This window comes from Chiloscyllium plagiosum, unplaced genomic scaffold, assembly GCF_037043375.1.
Source record: "Chiloscyllium plagiosum isolate Xiang-an unplaced genomic scaffold, Cpla_swu_hap1 HiC_scaffold_10, whole genome shotgun sequence".
In the NCBI taxonomy this organism is placed as follows: domain Eukaryota; kingdom Metazoa; phylum Chordata; class Chondrichthyes; order Orectolobiformes; family Hemiscylliidae; genus Chiloscyllium; species Chiloscyllium plagiosum.
Window position 1 is genome coordinate 81,007,120 of NW_028270148.1, and position 22,008 is coordinate 81,029,127.

General features: G+C 42.5%; 1 protein-coding gene across 5 annotated transcripts in view; it reads left to right on the forward strand.

Moving 5' to 3' along the window:
- snx14 (sorting nexin 14) overlaps positions 1 to 22,008 on the forward strand; it is a 233,237-nt gene that overhangs the window by 182,628 nt on the left and 28,601 nt on the right. For all 5 annotated transcript variants that reach the window (XM_043696232.2, XM_043696228.2, XM_043696230.2 and 2 more), the window contains one exon: positions 14,672 to 14,767. In XM_043696232.2, coding sequence (XP_043552167.2) covers positions 14,672 to 14,767 — 96 coding nt within the window. The remainder of the gene's footprint in view (positions 1 to 14,671; positions 14,768 to 22,008) is intronic.

The window sequence follows — 22,008 nt, forward strand, 5'->3', positions numbered from 1 at the left end:
CTACAAATGCATGAGGGAAGGGCTGGCCAGAGTTAATTAGAAGGGAGTCTAGCCTGGCAGGGAAGACACTGGAACAGCAATTGCAAGAGCTTGGGAGGCAAAGCAGAAATTCATCCCATGAAAGCCGAAATATGCTAAGGGAACCATATCAACCATGGCTGACAAGGGAAGTTGGGGACAGCATAAAAGCAAAAGAGAAACATACAATGTGATTAGTGGGAAGCCTTTAAGAACCAGCAGAGGAGAACATAAAGAAATGGTGTTCAAGGTTGCTGGTGGTGGGGGATCGAAAGAGAAGATGAAATAAATGAAATATGAGGGTAAGCTAACTAGAGTATAAAAGAAGATTGCAAGAGTTTTTTAGATATCTAAAAGGCAAGAGAGAGGCAAGAGTGAACATTGGATTGCTGGAAAGTGATGCTGGAGAAATAGTAATGGGGAGCAAAGAAAGGCAGACAAACTGAATAGGTACTTTGTGTCAGTTTTCATAGTGGAAAACGCCAGCAACATAATAGAACTTCAAAAACAGTCAGGACAGAGGTAAGTGTAGTGGCTATCACTAAGGGGAAGGTGCTGGGGAAACTGAATGGTCTGAAGGTGGATAAGTCACCCAGACCAGATGGACTATACTCCTGATTTCTGAAGGAGATAGCTGAGGAGATGATGGCGGCATTAATGGTAATCTTTCAGGAATCACTGAAATCGGGAAGGTTTCCAGAGCACTGAAAAAAGCTTAATGTAGTATCCTGGTTAAAGAAGAGGAAGGCAGAAAACAGAAAATTAGAGGCCGGTTAGCTTGAGCTCAGTTGTCGGTAAGATATTGGAGTCCATTACGTACGATGGGATTGTGGAGTACTTGGACGCATATGGTAAACACAGCATGACTTCGTCAAGGGGAGCTCATTGTCTGACAAATGTGTTAGAACTCTTTGAGGAGGTAACAAGCAACTTAGACAAAGGAGAGCCAGTGGACATGATCTACATGTAGTTCTCATATACAGCATGTATCCGCAGCACAATTTGGCTATAATGTTGCTGAAGAATTAGGGAACAGTATTTTTGAGAACACTTATCTCTGTTTACAATAGTGCAATTTCAGCAACGATTGCTTCGCACACTTTGTTCTACACGTGCACCGAGGTGTCTCTGCTGTGCTGTGTTGTGCATGGCCGATATCAGCAAAGCTTCTGCATTGTTCTGTGCATCCACTGATGTCAGCGAAGTTTTTGCAGTGTTCTGCGCATGTACTGATGTCAGCACTGAAGTCTCCGTGCCAATGTCAGTTGCCCTCAGAGCATGAAAGGTACAGTACTATATATTGAGCAGCTTCATCTAAAAAATTAAACTAATGAATGTTCATTGCTCTCCCTCTGAGACAAGAATATTCTTTGTTTAATTCCTGATCAAGCCCTGTATAATTCCTGCAGGACTATTACTCTTATACATACTATTTGCCTTTCTAATGTGTTCTTCTACTTGCATATCACGCAATCTACTCCTAGCTTATGCCCCTCCAATTTTGCTAAACAAAAAAGGATAGTGACAAGAATGTTAGCAAGAAGCGTGCTAGTAATAAAATTGCAGCTCGTGAACACAAAAGAAAGGTGATAACACTGGAAGAGAAGTTAAATGTTAAAAAGCGTTTTGAGCATAAGAACTACCTATATTTAGATTTCCAGAAGGCCTTTGACAAGGTGCCCCACAGGAGGCTGTTAAATAAGCACATGGTTTTAGGGGTGACGTACTACATGGATAGAGGATTGGTTGACCAGCAGAAGGCAGAACAGAGATAAAGTGGTCTTTTTCAGGATTGTAGCTGGTGACTAATGGAATTGTGCAGGGGTCGATGTTGGGGCGGAAACTATTCACATTGCACATTAACAATCCGGACAAAGGAACTGAAGGCATTTTCACTAAGTTTGGAGACGGCACAAAGATAGTCGCAGGGCAGGCATTTTTGAGGACAGTGGGAGGTTACAGAAGAACTTGGACAGAATTAGAATTCCTACAGTGTGGAAACAGGCCCTTCGACAGTGAATGTGCATCTTATTGTCATTGCATTTAATTTGGGGTGGGTGGGTTAATTTGTACAGTAATTTTCAACTAACAGCCTTAAGATATAAATGAACTGGATAGTGCATTCGGCTCATAATTTTCTTTTCAAAAGTATTTAAGAATTTTAAATATTAAATTAATCTTAAATTTTATGCAAGTCCTAATGGAAGATAATCGAAACAAATCGGTGTTGCAAATGCTGGATAGTTAACAATACAAAATGTTGATAATTAAGGCAGCAGAAGTACTCGAACTGTATACTCCTGAGCCTGGACCCGGTCAAAACTATTGAAACAACCTGGTCCCTTTGGAATTGAGTGCACAAATGTAAAACTGTCTGTAGTTTATGAAGATGTAGAGGTACTGTACGTTTAAGAGAGTTGAAAAGCAAGGACTGCCTGACACAGCACACCGTGTTCTGAACAAGGTAACAATGTAACACTTGGTTGAAACCAATAGTACAGCTGTGTTGTTTTGAACACAAAAACAAATTCAAATTCAACTAATCAGCTTAAACTATGCCCCAAGATATCAGAATCCAGTTGAATTTGAATTTAGTTTTTTGATAATATTAAATCCAGTGAAAAGATCCAGTGTTTTGGGATATAAAACCGGACATTTTGAACAGTTAGGGGAAGAATTGCCAAGCCATCAACAAGTACAGACTGCCAGCAGAACAGATCTCTGAAAGTTACCTAGCTATAAGAAGTTTACGTAGCAGAACAGTGAAAAGACGACAGAGGAAAATCTGCAGAGGAAGGTAGAAAGAGAACATTCGACCGTTGACTGGTTTTGAAAGTTGGATTTTTTTTTGTAAATCTAAATCAGGATTTTTTATCGGGCTAGTATTGTAGAGTGGGAGGTAAAAAGTAGATTTAAGAGAAAGGATTTGTAAATAGTTGTTAGTTTTAATATTCGCTGGTGGACTTTACTTTAAATAGTGACTGCTGGAATGAGTCTTTGCCTCTCAAATTTTAACAGATTACAGCACGAGGTGAATCTTTTCTGTGTGGCTGGTTTAAATTAGCAGAGGGTGCCATAACAAGTTCAACATAAACGTAGCCTTTGACCAGGAAAGAATTTTTTTTGAGAATCACTATGTCAGCATATTTTTCCTGACTCATTAGTAATAATTTTTATTTCCTCCCTGATGTTAACAATTTTGGTATGCCATCATTTGTTGGAACCAATGAAATTGTACTTTGGGAAAATTACAAGAACCACCAAAGAGTGAAGTAGCCTATTTGACATAGAATTTGTTATCTTTTTTGCTATATTTGAACTATTCCTGATATATAAATAGGCATTGCTGAACATAAACATTAATCTGATTGTAAGAGACCCTATCCCAGAAGTAAGAAAAGAACAAGGGACCTTAGAATCAAAACTGAAAGCAATGTGTGATGTGCCACAATCACTTAGATACATATTTTGTCTGGAAGTGGCTCAATTCCATCATAATTCATTCTCAGTCCATTATTTCCTTCTGTTCATGAGATAGTAGTCGATATACTTTCTGGTAGTTTTAACACAGCTTATTCTTGAATCTTTCAGTTTAAGTGATGATTTGGAGACGCCAATGTTGGACTGGGGTGTACAAAGTTAAAAATTACACAACCACCTGATGAAGGAGCAACCCTCTGAAAGCTAATGCTTCCAAATAAACCTGATGGATTATAGCCTGGTGTTGAGATTTTTAACTCTATTTAAGTGGGCATTTTCTAACATTGAGGCTGCAAGTAAATGCATACTTGTCAAATAGACAGCAACAAGAAATGGTCACATCTCAAATTGGATTCAAGAACAGGTCTGAATTGAGTATGAGTAGTGGAAATTTTGCCAAATGGCACATTTTAGGTGAGTGTATCTTCTTAACAATCTGTAATTTCTCTTCAGACACAAATTTCGACAAGAGTCTCGAAGATCAATTTTGAACATTTATTGAAGTCAAATTTCGGAGCATAGCTGAGGAGAAATGAAGAAAACAACTTCATAATTTGTACAGATTAGTGAACTAGATATGCGACAGGTACAGGTTCACAAAAATAACAGTTTTATTTGAGGAGAATAGAAGAATATGTTTGCATATTCTAAACGTTAAAAACTCTGGATTGGAGGAATAAATATAGTTGCACAGAATTTTAGAAATGAGTTTTAAAAAGAGACATAGTAAATTGAACTGTGCGTTATGGATAGGGTATCAATTACATAAAGATGTGTTGAACCTGTAAGGGGCCTTTTTAATGTATGGTGTTATGATGATCTTTTCATTGTCTAGACAGGAATAAAGTAACAGTGGTAAAATAATTGCTGGAATTATGTCAAAACTGTAGATTTAATCTGTTGGAAAAATTAGGCCAGTTATTCTGAACGGAAAAGATGTTGGGGAATCTAATACTTTTGCTCAAAATAATGGAAGAGCCTAAGTGGACAAAAGGTTTTCACTAAAGAATGAACCAGTGACAGACACACTTTGGCTCAAAATTTGTTAGAATATAGAATGTACTATTGAGTGTCTTTAAACCAAGCCACTGTGGCATTTAAATGTAAACACTTAATGAGGAAGAGAAGTTTGAAAATAGCATCAGGGCAGAGTTAATGACCCCATATGCAATAAGCTAGAATTTCTCAACATTGTTTTTAAATTGTTAGTGGATGTAATTTGCTTCCCTTCTCTCCACAATGTCTCGTAAATTAGATGCCATTCTTAGCAATTTTTTCCAATGATCAGGCAGATGATAAGATGCAGCTAGTAATTTCACATTTGTACACTCATATATAGGTCTGGAGGGGTTAAGACTTGATTAAGTCCAATAAGCATCTCGCAAATTTAGCTTTTGTTCAATATTTGGTGTCCCATTTATATATTTCATTAAAGGGATGTACTTGGCATCTTATTCAAAAGCTGGAAGGAGCTAAACAGCAACATGCCAAGGGAACTGGTGGTCAAGGTAGAAGATTTTACAAACTTCTATTAGGTAATGGCCGAACTTAAACAAAAAAGCAGAATCTTCAAGCTCAGCGAGCTAACTTACATACTTATAATCAACCTGAGCTACAAATCTTCTCTCAAATCACAAAAAAGCAGAAACCACCGAAATAATTATGTTGAAATAAGAAATTTGTTTCATACCATCAATGAGAGGAAAAGATATGACAATACTGATTTTGCAGAAATGTTTTCCACTGTTATTGTCACTGAAGGGAGTTCAAATTCCAAGTTCCAAAAAATCTTCTAGAAGAAATTAAAGCAAAGAGGCAGCAACTGACTAGTATACAGTGCTTGAGACAATTGGAGCATCTGTAACTGAATTGAGTACGATTGCAACACAGCACAGTGAACAAGAAGTAATAACGGATTCAAATCTCACATGAGATGCTGAGATGACTAGGAAAGGACAGGTTCAAGTAGAATATCTGACCTCCTTACCTTTCAAAAAGAATCCTCATCAACCATAACTTGTAACATTAACCACATGATGGGATGGGTAATGAAGGAAGAAATAATAGCTTATGTCAGAAAGGTATAGCAATTGTAAGCATTTGTAAAACATCACGTGATGTTACATGAAAGATTGGAGGAGTCTTTCTAATCCCACTACTCAGCTGGTGATAGCATAAATGCTCTAATGTGGCCAGTTATTTTTGCACCGGTGCTGGGGGAGGAATTCCTCAAATATGTCAGTGTTTCCTGGAGCAATATGTTGAGTTGCTGACTAGAACACAGACTATTTTAGATCTTGTATTATGCAATGAGAAAGGACTACTTCATCCTGCTGTAATAGAACCTTTAGGAAATAATGTCTGTAATTCAAAAGAATTATTCATAAAGTTTGAAAATAATGTAGGTCAATCGAAAAATTAAAAATCCAAACAAGGGCATTTATGAAGGTATGAGGAGGAAGTTGGCGGGGGGGGATTGAAAGAGTGCATTTAAAATCTTGACAGCTGATATGCAATCCTACATTTAAAGAATTACTGCTTGGTTTTCAAAACAAATTTCCTATCAGGCAAAAATATCCAACAGAAAAAGCGAGAATGTTGTGACAAATAAGGGTAAGCTAAATGTAGTATTAGATGAAAAGAGGAGGTTAAAAGTTGTCAGAAAAGTTGTAAAATTGAGATTGGGAGAGTTTTAGAATTCAGCAAAGGAGAATAAAGAAGTTAAGAAAAAGAACAGAATAGCAATATGAAATAGGAAGAAACAAAAACAAATTGTAGAAGTTGCATTGTTATATACAAAGAAAAAATTAGCAAAGACAAAAAATAGGTCCATTACAGACAGATGATTTTTAATAGGGAATGGAGAAATCACAGAGAAGCTAAAGTATTGTATCTATCTTCACAGAGGAAGACTTGGATATTTCTGAATTAATTAATAACTCAGAGTCTATTGAGAATAAGGCCATAAGACATACAAGCATAAATAAAGCCATTCAGCCCACCAGATCTGCTCCACCTGATCATGGCAGATACATTTCTAAACCCCATTCTCCTGCTTTCTACCCGTAATCCTTGACCTCTTTGACAATCAACAACCTATTTATTTCCATCTTAAATATACTCAATGATCTGGCTTCCACATCCTTCTGTGGCAGTGAATTCCATAGATTCACCACTGTCTGGTTGAAGACGTTTTTCCTTATTTCTGTTCTAAAAGGTCTTATCTTTACTCTAAAGCTGTGCCTTTGGGTCATAGTCTCTCCTACCAATGTAAACATCCTCCCAGCAGCCACTGTGTCCAGGCTATTCAATATTCTGTAAGTTTCAATTAGATTCCCCCCACATTTCTCTCCCCCCCCCACCACCCATCCTTCTAAATTCCATTGAGTATAAACCCAGAGTCCTCAAACGTTCCTCATAAGTTCAGCTTTCCATCCTTGTGAACCTCCTTTGAACCTACTACAGGACCAGTACATCCTTCCTGAGATATTGGGCCCAAAACTGCACACAATACTCCAAATGTGGTCTGATAAAAGCCTCCGAAGTACACCCCTGCTTTTATATTCAAGTCCTCTCAAGAAATGCCAACATTGCATTTGCTTTCCAAACAACTAATTCAACCCTGCAAGTTTACCTTGAGAGAATCCTGGACTAAAACTCCCAAGTCTCTTTATATTTCAAACTCCTGAATTTTCTGCCCATTTATACCCCATGTTTCTATTCTTCTTACCAAAGTGTATGACTTTGCATTTTCCTATGTTGTACTCCGTCTGCCACTTCTTTACTCACTCTACTAACCTGTCCAAATCCCCACTGCCTCAATACTACTTATCTCTCTACCTATCTTTGTATCATCAGCAAACTTAGCCAGAATACCCTCTGTTCCTTCATCTATATCATCAACTTATAAAGTGCAAAGTTGTGGTCCCAACTCTGACCCTTGCATAACACCACTTGTCACCGGCTGCGATCCTGACCCTTTTATCCCCACTCTCTGCTTTCTGCCAGATAGCCAAGCTTCTATCTGTGCTTGCACCTTGCCTCCAACACCTTGGGCCCTTATCTTACTCAGCAGTCTCCTATGTGGCACCTTGTCAAAGACTTTCTTGAAGTCCAGTGGATAACATCCATTGGCTGTCCTTGGTCTAACCTGCTGATTACTTCCTCAAAGAATTCAAGCATGACCTTCCCTTGATGAAACCATGCTGACTTAGCCCTATTTTACCATGCATATCCAAGAATTCAGAATGTGGTTCTTTTTTATTTGAAATAAATTAGTTTTTGTGAAAAGTAGTATTGGAGACATTAATGGAACTAAAAGCTGATAAATCTCAGGAACCAATTACCTTTACCCTGGAGTGGTGAAGGCATTCATGGTCACCTTTCAAGATTTTATTAATTCTGTTGCAGTGTCTGCAGATTGAAAAGTTTGCAAATACAACTCAACCATTTGGAAAGGGAAGGAGAATAAAGGGGAAGTACAGATCTGTAAGCCTAGTTGTTGGAAGATACTGGAATCTATTATGAAGGATGTGATTCCTGAATTTTCAAAAACAATTGTCTGAGCAGAGTCTGCATGGATTCATAAATGTTAACTTTGTTTGCAAACCTTTGTTAGTGTTTTGAGGATGTTATTCTCAGAGACAGTAAAGGGGAACCAACAGATCTTCCTATCGGAAAGATGTTGTGAAACTTGAAAGGGTTCAGAAAAGATTTACAAGGATGTTGCCAGGGTTGGAGGATTTGAGCTACAGGGAGAGGCTGAAAAGGGTGGGGCTGTTTTCCCTGGAGTGTCAGAGGCTGATGGGGCATGGATAGGATAGGATGAATAGACAAACTCTTTTCCCTGGGGTCGGGGAGTCCAGAACTAGAGGGCATAGGTTTAGAGGGGAAAGATATAAAAGAGATCTGAGGGGCAATGTTTTCACGCAGAGGGTGGTACATCTATGGAATGAACTGCCAGAGGATGTGGTGGAGGCTGGTACAATTGCAACATTTAAGAGGCAACATTTAAGAGGCAACATTTAAGAGGCAACATTTAAGAGGCAACATTTAAGAGGCAACATTTAAGAGGCAACATTTAAGAGGCAACATTTAAGAGGCAACATTTAAGAGGCAACATTTAAGAGGCAACATTTAAGAGGCAACATTTAAGAGGCAACATTTAAGAGGCAACATTTAAGAGGCAACATTTAAGAGGCAACATTTAATGGGTATATGAGTAGGAAGGGTTTGGAGGGATATGGGCCGGGTGCTTGCAGGTGGGATATCTGGTCGGCATGGACGGGTTGGACTGAAGGGTCTCTTTCCATTCTGTACATCTCTATGACTCTACTGATGAGGGTAAGGCACTTGACATTGTTAAGGGTATTGCTGAAATCCATATAAACTATGAGGAGAAAGTAAAGTCTGCAGATGCTGGAGATTAGAATCGAGTGTGTGTTGCTGGAAAGCAGAGCAGGTCAGGCAACATCAGAGTAGCAGGAAAGTCGACATTTCAGGCCAGGCCCTCCTTCAGGAATGAGGCTGGCAGCTTCGGGGGTGGAGAAATAAATGGGAGGGGGGTGGGTCTGGGGAGAAGGTAGCTAAAAGTGCAGTAAGTGGATGGAGGTGGGGGGGGTAAAGCTGATAGGTCGAGGGGGAGGATGGAGCGGATAGGTGGGAAGGAAGATTGACAGGTGGGACAGATTATGAGGATGGTGCTGAGCTGGAAGTTTGGAACTGGGGTAAGGTGGGGAAGGGGAAATGAGGAAACTGGCGAAGTCCACATTGATGCCCTGGGGTTGAAGGGCCCCGAGGCAGAAGATGAGGCATTCTTCCTCCAAGTGTCGGGTGGTGATGGAGGAGGCCCAGGACCTGCATGTTCTCGGCAGAGTGGGTGGGGGGTGTTGAAATGTTCGGCCATGGGGTGGTGGGGTTAATTGGTGCGGGTGTCCCGGAGATGTTCTCTAAAGCCCTCTGCGAGAAGGCATCCAGTTCCCCAGTGTAGAGGAGACAGCATTGGGAGCAACGGATACAATAAATGACGTGGAAGTTCAGGTGAAACTTTGATGCATGTGGAAGACTCCTTTGGGGCCTTAGATGGAGGTGAGGGGGACGTGTGGGCGCAGATTTTGCAATTCCTGCAGTGGCAGGGGAAGGTGCCAGGAATGGGAGGGAGCTTCTTAGGGGGTGTAGGCCTGACCAACTGGTTGTGGAGGGAACGGTCTTTGCAGAAAGTGGATAAGGGTGGGGAGGGAAATGGTGGTGGGGTCCATTTGTAGGTGGCAGAAATGTCGGCGGATAATGTGATTTATGCAGTGGTTGGTGGGATGGAAGGTGAGGACTGGGGGGGGGGGGGGGGGGTTCTGTCCTTGTTGCGGTTGGAAGAGTGGGGTTCGAAGGCGGAGGTGCAGGATGTGGATGAGATGTGTTGGAGGGCATCTTCAACCACGTGGGAGGCTCTGTGCTGGGGCAGTACTGACTGTGTAGGTAGAGTAGATGGCGGCACATGGCTGTTAGCGTGGATGGAGGATCCAGAAACAGAATCTTTGTTGAAGGTTTTGGATTTATAGTGTCTACTGGGTATTCTGTTCAGGTCCAAACTGAGTTGGTCTAAATGTGGTCTGGAGTCCATATGTGATCAGACGGTTACGTAGGTATATACTGAGGAAGGACATGTGGCTGTGATAGTGAGTCTGCTTGAGGATGTAGCTGAAGTGCTTCAGGACAGAGGAGACGACTTGGGGAGTACGGTGAGAGCGGGAATCACTGAGATCTTTGTAGAGAGAGGAGAACTCCTTCAAGGTAAACATCCTTGTAAGAAGCTTCCCAGTCAGGTTGAAATCGACTGGGAGACAGTGAGGTCTGTATTCCTGATGAAGGGCTTTTGCCCAAAACGTCGATTTTACTGCTCCTTGGATGCTGCCTGAACTGCTGTGCTTTTCCAGCAACACACTAATCTAGACAGTGAGGTTTGCAGATGCTGGTGGTCAGAGTCGAGGGTGTGTTGCTGGAAAAGCACAGCAGGTCAGGCAGCATCCAAGGAGCAGGAGGATCGACATTTCAGGCCGGAGCCCTTCATCAAGAATGAGGCTGGGAATCTCGGGGCTGGAGGAGGGTGGGGCTGGGGAGAAGGTAGCTAAGAGTGCAATAGGTAGATGGAGGTAGGGGTAAAGGTGATAGGTTGGAAAGGAGGGTGGAGCAACACAATCTTGACTCTGTATAAGCTATGCCTGACATGGGATAATGAGAAGGTTAAAGCTCATGGAATCTAGGGTAACTTGGCAAGTTCGATCCCACAGTGGTTTATTGGCAGGAGATAGGGTGATGGTAAAGGTTGTGTGACTGGAGCCTTGTATCCAGTGACATATCGCAGGATATGTCCTGGGACCTGTGGTGTTTGTGATATTCATAAATGATGTAGAAGAGAGTGTGAGGGGACAGTACATTTGCAGATGATACAAAGATTAGCTGGGTGGTTGACAGTAAAAAGGAGTGTGTTAATTGCAGAAGGATAAATTGGTCAAATGGACAGATTAGATAGAATTTTACCCTGATAAATGAAAGGTGATGCAGTTTGGAAGAAGAACCAAGACAAGGGAGTACTCAATGAATGGCAGTGTTCTAGGAAGCTGAGAGGGACAGTGGAATCTTGCGGTGTTTATTCACAGATTCCTAAATTTGGCAGGAGAGGTTAATAACTGATAATGTGTTGCTGGAAAAGCGCAGCAGGTCAGGCAGCATCCAAGGAGCAGGAGAATCGACATTTTGGGCATGAGCCCTTCTTCAGGAATGAGGAAAGTGTGTCCAGCAGGCTAAGATAAAAGGTAGGGAGGAGGGACTTGGGGGAGGGGCGTTGGAAATGCGATAGGTGGAAGGAGATCAAGGTGAGGGTGATAGGCCGGAGTGGGGGTGGGCACGGAGAGGTCAGGAAGAAGATTGCAGGTTAGGAAGGCGGTGCTGAGTTCGAGGTAATTGACTGAGACAAGGTGGGGGGAGGGGAAATGAGGAAACTGGAGAAATTAGTTCATCCCTTGCGATTGGAGGGTTCCTAGGCGGAAGATGAGGCGCTCTTCCTCCAGCCGTTGTGTTGCTATGGTCTGGTGATGGAGGAGTCCCAAAGACCTGCATGTTCGTGGTGAAGTGGGAGGGGGAGTTGAAGTGTTGAGCCACGGGTTGGTTGGGTTGGTTGGTCTGGGTATCCCAGAGGTGTTCTCTGAAACATTCCGCAAGTAGGCGGCCTGTCTCCCCAATATAGAGGAGGCCACATCGGGTGCAGCGGATGCAGTAAATGATGTGTGTGGAGGTGCAGGTGAATTTATGGCAGATATGGAAGGATCCCTTGGGGCCTTGGAGGGAAGTAAGCGGGGGAGGTGTGGGCGCATGTTTTGCATTTCTTGCGGTTGCAGGGGAAGGTGCCGGGAGTGGAGGTTGCATTGGTGTGGGGTGTGGACCTCACGAGGGAGTCACGGAGGGAGTGGTCTTTTCGGAACGCTGATAAGGGAGGGGAGGGAAATATATCCCTGGTGGTGGGGTCCGTTTGGAGGCGGCGGAAATGACGACGGATGATACGATGTATATGGAGGTTGGTGGGGTGGTAGGTGCGGACCAGTGGGGTTCTGTCCTGGTGGCGATTGGAGGGGTGGGGTTCAAGGGCGGAGGAGCGGGAAGTGGAGGAGATGCGGTGGAGGGCATCACCGATCACGTCTGGGGGGAAATTGCGGTAAATTTGGAAATCCCTCCACACCCCCCACCAACCCAACCTCCACTCTCGGCACCTTCTCCTGCAACCGCAAGAAATGCAAAACTTGCGCCCACACTTCCCCCCCTTACCTCCTAAGGCCCCAAGGGATCCTTCCATATCTGCCACAAATTCACCTGCACCTCCACACTGCATCCGCTGCACCTGGTGTGGCCTCCTCTATATTGGGGAGACAGGCCGCCTACTTGCGAAACGTTCAGAGAACACCTCTGGGACACCCGGACCAACCAACCCAACCACCTCGTGGCTCAACACTTCAACTCCCCCTCCCACTCCACCAGGACATGCAGGTCCTTGGACTCCTCCATCGCCAGACCATAGCAACACGATGGCTGGAAGAAGAGCGCCTCATCTTCCGCCTAGGAACCCTCCAACCACAAGGGATGAACTCAGATTTCTCCAGTTTCCTCATTTCCCTTCCCCCCACTTTGTCTCAGTCAAATCCCTCGAACTCAGCACCGCCTTCCTAACCTGCAATCTTCCTGACCTCTCCGCCCCCACCCCCACTCCGGCCTCATACCCTCACCTTGACCACCTCCCACCTATCGCATTTCCAACACCCCTCCCCCAAGTCCTTCCTCCCTACCTTTTATCTTAGCCTGCTGGACACACTTTCCTCATTCCTGAAGAAGGGCTCATGCCCAAAATGTCGATTCTCCTGCTCCTTGGATGCTGCCTGACCTGCTGCGCTTTTCCAGCAACACATTATCAGCTCTGATCTACAGCATCTGCAGTCCTCACTTTCTCCTAGGAGAGGTTAATAGGGTAGTTAAGACTTGCATGATGCTTATCATTTTATCAATTGTGGCATAGATTACAAGTACAGGGAGGTTATGTTAGAGTGAAAAGAACTTTGGTTAGGTCACCGCTGGTGTATTGTGTATATTTCTGGCCACCACACTATAAAGAAGAATCAAAGAGTGTGGTGCTAGAAAAGCACAGCTGGTCAGGCAGCATCCGAGGAGCAGGAGAATCAACGTTTTGGGCATATGCTTTTCATCAGGAAATCGATAAAGACGAATGTGGTTTTACTAGTTCGGTTGCAAAGGAGATTCACCGGAATGTTGCCTGGAATGGAAAATTTCAGCTATGAAGAGAGGCTGGATAAACTCAGTTTGTTTTCTGTGGAACAAAGAAGGTTGAGGGAGGACCTGATAGAGATGCATAAGATTGAGGGGTATGAATAGGGTAAATATTAAGCAGCTGTTTTGTTTAGCTGAAGGATCAGTAACAAGGGGCGTAGTTTTTAAGTGAAAGGCAGGTGAATGGGAATTGAGGAGACCTTTTTCATTCAGATAATGCAGTGTCTAGGAGCATAGTTGAGGCAGGATACCTCACCTTCTTTAAAAGGTACTTGGATGAGTACTTGAAGTGTCAAAATATTCAAGGTTCTGGGTCTATTGCAGGAAATTTGGACTAGTGTAAGTAGTCGTCTAATCTGGCAGCGCAAATATGTTTGGATTGAAGGGCCTGTTCTGTACTGTATAATTTTATGGGTGTGGAGACATGTCTCTGAAATAAATTCCAGTAAGGACTGAGATGAGGCAGAACATCTTCACTAAGGTACTGAATCTTTTGAATTCTGTACCACTGTGGAAGTATTCAGTTGTTAAGTAAATTCAAAACCATGATTGAGAGATTTTGAGCCCTAAATAACATTAAATGATAAAGTAATTAGCAAAGATGATCAGCCATAATTTAGAATGGCAGAACAGACTCGAGGGTCTAAATGGCCGCCACCTTCTCCTATGTCCTTCATGTGCCTATAAATGTTGACCATTAGCAGGTCTAAAAATAATGCAAGACAGGAAACATGTAATTGTATAATTGCCACACTGGTTTTAGGACTAAAATTATACCAACAGGAATTTGCATTTTTGTGGTTGCCTTAATGTAATAACTCTCTTCGTCGCTTCACAGATGTATGATCAAACTAAATTTAACACTGAACCAGAGGGGTGTTAGGGTAGGCAATCGAAAGCATGGCCAAGAGGTAGATTTTTAGGAATAATTCAAAGGTGGGGGATGGGGGAATTGATTTTTCATAATTTAAGTGTGGAATTTCAGAGCTAAGGGCTGAAGGATCTGCAATCTGCAAGAGGCTAGAATTGAAGGAATATAGAGATTGAGGTTAGAGGGGCCTGTAGAGATTGAGAGATGTTGGACAACGTATGATTAACAAAGGCGATATCCCTCTCAGATTCACACTGTCACGAGCTTGTTTAGAAGTTTGCGTATGAATGTGGCAAGGATCATGCTGTCAGAGTGGGCTGTTAACGGAGCCCATGGTCACATGAAAAACCACTTCCTTGTACTATAAATTACTAACCTCTGGTTAATGTGGTTTTGAAATATTTGTGTCAGTAATTCACTTTGCTAGCACCGACTTGATTAGGGAAATAAGACTACAGCAAAATGTTCTTGTTGCAGATTCTGTCTTCTGTGAGAATACGGAGCCTCGATCTCTTGAAGATAAACAAAGGAGAGCAAAAAACACTTTTGATGAAATGATGAACTACATTCCAGGTAAGAGCAGCTTATGTTAAAACCAAGAAGTCAGTGACCAAGCTCTCTCGCTGAAAACTCAACAACCTTTCCACAGGATACTAATAGGATGGAAGAGTCTGCAGAAAACAAGAGCATTACACATTGGTTATGTTCAAACAAAAAATAATTTCTTGCAATTTATCTACACCAATCATTTGAAGCGTGGCAGGTGTTCTGCACTAATAGTGTAATAGACTCCTAGAGCTGTACAGCACGGAAACAGACCCTTTGGTCCAACTTGTCCAGGCTGACCAGATATCCTAACTTTAATGCGGAAAAGTGTGATGTGATTCACTTTGGAAGGAGCAACAGGAATACAGAGTACTGGGGAAATGGTAAGATTCTTGGTAGTGTAGATGAACAGCGAGATCTCGGTGTCCATGTACATAGATTGCTGAAAGTTGCCACCCAAGTTGATAGGGCTGTTAAGAAGACATAGTGTGTTAGCTATTGAATTTATTGTCACGTATACTGAGGGACAGTGAAAAGCATCGTCTTGCGAGCAATACAGGCAGATCACATAATTAAGTAGCACAGATAGTAAATAGTAGGTAAATAGTGGCAAAAACAAAAATACAGGTACAGGGGAATGTTAAGAGTTTGAGTCCATTCAGTATTCCATATTCACTATTCAGTATTTTATTAGTAGTGGGATTGGGTTTTGGAGCCATGAGATCATGCTGCAGCTGTACAAAACTCTGGTGCGGCTGCACTTGGAGTATTGCGTACAGTTCTGGTCACCGCATTATAGGAAGGATATGGAAGCTTTGGAAAGGGTTCAGAGGAGATTTACCAGGATGTTGCCTGGTATGGAGAGTAGGTCTTTCGAGGAAAGGCTGAGGGACTTGAGGCTGTTTTCGTTAGAGAGAAGGAGGGTTCAGAGGTGACTTCATTGAGACAAATAAGATAATCAGAGGGTTACATATGGTGGACAGTGAGAGTGTTTTTCCTTGGATGGTGATGGCTAGCAGGAGGGGACATAGCTTTAAATTGAGGGGTGATAGATGCCAGAAATAGTTTCTTTATTCAGAGAGTAGTAGGAATGTGGAACAGCCTGCCTGCAACAGTAATAAACTCGCCAACTTTAAGGGCATTTAAATAGTCATTGGATAGACATTTGGATGGGGGGGTCCAAGATGGCGGCGACCCAGCAAGTCTGAGTCTACAGTGCTTCTCCCAAGACTTGGGCAAAGTGGGTCACCCACCCCCACCACACTCATCAAATCATTTAAACTAGGTTTCACTTAATGTAATTAGTTGTTTAGTATTGAATTTAAACAATTTAATCACCAGTAAAAATGACTAAAGGGAAGGGAGCCCGCAGCTCTCAGCAAGCAGGAACCCCACGCCCACCCTCTCCATCTGCAGCAGAGGCGTCCGCAGCCGCCCTGGGGGACTTACCTACGGTGGCGAGCCGTGTGGAAATAATCTCCAAACTCGATGCGAAGATCAACGCTTTTATTGAAGAATCCTGAAGCCGATGGGACTCGCTCTCGGCTGCGCTGCAAAAGCACGACCGAGACATCAAGGAAATCGAGCGCCGAGTCGGAGGGGCGGAGTTAAAGGCCGCAACCTCCGAAACTATAGCACAATCGACCGTGGATCGGGTCCGGACTCTCGAACAGCGAGTCCGGACCTTAGAGAATCACATTGACGCCCTCGAGAATAGAGATCGTCGAAAAAATATTCGTTTGCTGGGCCTTCACGAACGGGAAGAGGAAGGCCAGCTTACAGTGTTCCTTGATCAGTGACCTCCACAGCTTTTAAATCTGGAGGCTGGGGTCAGGCCAGGTAAGGGTGGAATGGGCCAACCGGGTTGCAATACCTGGGCCTGGCTCAAACCAGTGTCCCCGCCCGGTCTTGTTCTGGCTGCAGAGCGACAAGGAGAGGCAGATGCTCTTAGAAGCCTCCAGAAATCTTGGAAAAAAATCCCCAAGCCATGATCTATGAAGGATCCAAGATCATGTTACTCCAGGACTTTTCCCTAGCTCTGGTCTAAAAGAGGAAGGCATTTGATGAGGCGGAGAAGTGTTCAAGGAACTTAAATATTCAGTACTCTTTGCGCTACCCAGTGACACTACGCTTTAACCATGAAGGGTCCGTGTATAACTTCGGATCGCCGGAAAAGGCCAAGGAATTTTTGGACTCTCTTAGATAAATTGTAAGAGATAATTGATGTTGGTTTGCTTTCCCCCACTCCGGTTTACGTCCACCCCCCTCCCCTTTTTTTTACCTTACTGTTTAATACTATCTTGTGGGGTGGGGAGAGGGATTTATTCATTTGTTCTCTACTTAACGATTTTCTCCCCCCCCCCCCCACCCCTTCTTTTTTTTAATTCTATTTGGCCGGGGGGTCTAGTTAATGTTGGTGGAGGGAGGTGGTTACCTTATTCTATTTTACCTCTGTCTCTAGGAGCTGGGCTGTTTTCCCTTGTTATTTTGTATTATTTAATTATTACTTGTTGAGGTTGTAATTTTATGTGATATATGTTTATACATGGTATTAACATTACCAAATATATCCAGGCGTTGGTGTGGGTGGGGGTAGGGTGCTCACTGTTAACTCTAACTCTGTAGTATATTTGAATTTTTTTCATCCTATTGAGGAGCACCTGGGTCAAGGGTGGGGCACAGGTTGGGCGAGGATATAATGGACTTTTGGAAAGGAAGTGATACCTCCTGGGAACAAAGGGAAAATCTCCATTTAAATACTTTTTTTTAATTTAGAAATAGTTTTTTATTATACTGCTGTGAGTGTATTAGAGAGCCTTTATTTTTGTGAATTTTATATGCTCTAGCTCGGATATTCTGGATAGGGTTTCCCCTCCCGAGGGGTCTCTGATTTGCCCGCACGATCGTGGTTGATCAGTCGGTTAAGTGGTGCACCAGGAATGTCAAGGGGAGTAATTCACCAGTCAAAAGGAAGAAAATATTATCAAACCTCAAGAAAGAAAGGGTTGATATAGCACTCCTATAGGAGGCACACTTATTGGATAAAAAACACTTGAAATTATGACAGGGTGGATTTGATCAGGCCTTTTTTTTCTTCTTTTAGCTCAAAAAGCAGGGGAGTTGTTATTCTTATTCGGAAGAATTTCCCTTTCAAAATCCTAAATCAGATAAAAGATGAATCTGGACGATATATTCTGATTAAAGCCCTTATAAATGGAGAGGAATATGGGATTTTAAATTTGTATTGCCCCCCGGCACATCCTTTTAAATTTATAATGGAAGCCTTCTCAAAATTGATGGCTCTCGGTGCTCATCATACAATTATAGGGGGAGACTTTAATTGTATTATGGATCCGGAAATAGATAGGATTCCCAAGAGTACTGCGGGAGTATCTCCCAGATCGAGACAATTGTTGGATTTGAACAAAAAATTAGGACCAGTAGATGTATGGAGATGCCTTCATCCACAGGGCAGAGATTTTTCTTTTTACTCCAATCCACATAAATGCCATACCAGAATCGATATGTTTTTTTGCCCCCTCAATTTTTTAAAATTCCATATCATCCTGTAAAATAGGCAGTATAGGAATTTCCGATCACGCTGCTGTATATATGGAAATCAAGGCGAGGAACGATGAGACATCCCCCTGGCATTTGCGTATGGACCCCTTCCTGATGAAAGATAGTAAATTTGTAAAGTACTTCTCTCAAGAATTTAAAACTTTTTTAGAAATTAATTTAGGTACGGCTAGCAACCCATCAATGATGTGGGAGACCATCAAAGCTTACGCGCGAGGTTTGATCATCTCATACTCAGCGACCCAGAAAAAATTAAAGGGAGAACAACAGCGTCTGCTTGAAGCACGCTTAAAAGCGGCTGAAACAGCATACGCTGACAGACCTTCTATTATCAAATTGCAAAGGATTGCGGTCCTTAGGACAGCTCTAAACACCACCCTTACCCAAGCGGCTAAGAGGGAAATATTATTTGCAAAACAAAGGTTATATGAATTTGGCGATAAACCTGGTAGATACTTAGCTTTTCTTGCAAAGAAAAAGAAGACCCCTCTAGGAGGACCCCTCTAGGACTAGGAGGATGCAATCATTTTTTAAAAACCTGACCTTTCCGGGCCTAACTCCAGAACAGGTATCGGTCTTGAATGTTCCCCTAACAATCCAAGAAATACTTGACACAATCAGGCAACTTCAGAGCGGTAAAGCACCTGGCCCAGATGGCTTTCAAGCTGAATTCTATAAAGAATTTACAGGAATATTGGCTGGTCCACTTATGGACATGTATAACTACTCATACAGTCAGGGCTGTCTCCCGCCTTCGCTGAAAGAGGCAAATATCTCTCTTATCCTTAAAAAAGGAAAGAACCCATAAGATTGCGCGTTATACAGACCAATATCCTTGCTAAATGTAGATTTTAAAATCCTCTCTAAAACGTTAGCATCGAGGCTAGAAAGGGTATTGCCACATATCATAAAGGAGGATCAGATGGGGTTTATTAAGGGCCATAGGTCATTCAACAATGTTAGAAGGGTTTTGAATGTGATTCAAGCCTGCCATCAGGGAAAGGTACCAGGAGTAATAGTCTCATTAGACGCGGGAAAGGCATTCGACAGGGTTGAATGGTCATATTTGTTTTACACATTGGAAAGGTTTGGGGTTGGAAAGGTGTTTACCAAATGGGTCTCAACACTGTATAGTAATCCCAAAGCAGTTGTGATTCCCAATGGATTAGGCTCGGATAGCTTCAGTGTGGATAGGGGCTGCCGTCAGGGATATCCACTCTCGCCATTGCTATTTACGCTAATAATTGAGCCGCTAGCAAAAGCTATACGGGCTGATCCTAATAAAATGGCCCCGAGGATTGTGGGCGGCACAGTGGCACAGTGGTTAGCACTGCTGCCTCACAGCGCCGGAGACCCGGGTTCAGTTCCCGCCTCAGGCGACTGACTGTGTGGAGTTTGCACGTTCTCCCCGTGTTTGCGTGGGTTTCCTCCGGGTGCTCCGGTTTCCTCCCACAATCCAAAAGATGTGCAGGTCAGGTGAATTGGTCATGCTAAATTGCCCGTAGTGTTAGGTAAGGGGTAAATGTAGGGGTATGGGTGGGTTGCGCTTCGGCGCTTCGGCGGGGCGGTGTGGACTTGTTAGGCCGAAGGGCCTGTTTCCACACTGTAAGTAATTGGTATGGGTAAACGTAAAGTTATCCTTTATGCAGATAATCTTCTATTTCTCAATAATCCTTTGATCCAAGTTATTAATACATTTAGTGTATTTTCAGGCTAGAAAATTAATTTCTCAAAATCGGAAGCTATGCCAATGGGTGGCCTTGCTAGTATATCCCACTTATTGGACGGATCCCACTTTCCCTTTCGGTGGTCCCTGGAGGGTTTTTTATATTTAGGTATTTTTATTACCCCAGTATTTGTTCAGTTATACAAGGCTAACTTTGTGCATTTACTGGAAAGAATAAGGCCAGGACCTAATGCGATGGGGAGATCTTCCAATTTCCTGGCTGGATAGAATAGCACTAATTAAAATGAATGTCCTGCCCCGTCTCCTATACCCTATGAGAATGCTTCCGGTGATGCTGCCGAGGCTGGCACTACGTAAATTATATGGCTGGTTGGGTTCCTTTATCTGGAATCCTAGACGGCCCCTTATTAAGCTGAAGAAGCTACAGCTTCCACATGCAAGGGGAGGATTGGACTTCCCACCTTTAGGAAATATCAGTTAAGTTCCCTATTAAGTTACATAGCTGATTGGCTCTTGTCTGACCCACAATCAATCTGGCTGGACATCGAGGCTTCTCAACTAAAATGCCCACTTATGAACCTTTTATTTTCAGACAAGAGGAAAATCATTACGGATCACTGTAAAAGCCCTATAATACTAAACACAATTAGAGCTTGGAATATAATGCGGCAAAATGAGGGTAATTCACATAAAACATCCCCCTATGCTCCAATAGTGGGAGCATGGGGATTTCAACTGGTGTTTACAGATGCCACTTTCAAACTCTGGATATCCAGGAGTATCTCTTGTTTAGGGGATCTATTTAAAGAAGGGGTCCTGATGTCTTTTGAACAGCTGCGTCAGAAATTCGGATTACCTAATGGAGACCTCTTTCAATACTTCCAAATTCGAGATTACATAAAGAAGAAGAATACGTTATTAGATAGTCTTTATAAATCAGATAGAGAATGTAGAGTGCTATGGCCAATGGGGGTATCCTCCATCAGTACTATTTATCATTTACTACATGATGAAGTATCGGGAGATATGGACAATCTGCTTAAAACATGGGATCAGGATTTGGGACTAGAAATCTCTATAGAAACGTGGAATGACATTTGGGAAAATGCCAGAAGAATCACCATCTGCAACAGAACTCAGGTTATTCAGCTGAAGATACTTCATAGGGCCCATATAGCACCGGATTGATTGGCAAAATTTAAGGCTGGAGCATCTCCAATGTGTCCCAAATGTAAAATAGAGGTGGGCACTGTTGTACATTGCCTTATGGACCTGTCATAAGATCCGTAGATATTGAAATAAAGTAGCAAGTGCTCTGACAGAAATCTTAGGAACGGAAATTAGAGTGGACCCTGTATCTCTCCTTTTGGGCTTCTCAAACTTACCCTCCCTGGATATGGACGGGAAGAGATTATTTTCTATTCTTTCTGTGCAAGGAAAAATATTTTGGTAAATTAGGTGGCTGAGGGCCCCATTGGACTTTCAAATTGGCACAGATTAATTATGGAATGTATTCCCCTTGACTTCCTTACAAATATGGTGCACCAAAAATCCGAATTATTCCATAAAATATGGCAGCCCTTCTTGAATTATATAAATGCAGATATTTTGGCCATCCTAACAAGGGCTTTTATTTAATTGAGATGGCGAACCTGGCTGGTCCGGGGCCCCTTGGGAGAGGAATCCCGCACGAATACGGGTTTTATTACATTTGATGTTAATACATTCCGAGCAGGTATCTCACTACCAAATTTCTGTGTTATCCGTCGTTTGTTTTTCTCTTATTTGAATAATGTAAGAGACTTAATTATACACTCTGGTTAGTTGTAGGTTAGATTAGTAGTTAGTTGAGTTTTCTTTTCTCTCAGTATTTTTCTTTTGTTAAATTTTGGTTATTATTTATTTAAGATTTAATTGTATATCAATGTTTATACTTGGATTTTTTTTATTTTGTAAACTTGTAAAAATGTAAAATTTTCAATAAAAATATCTATTAAAATAA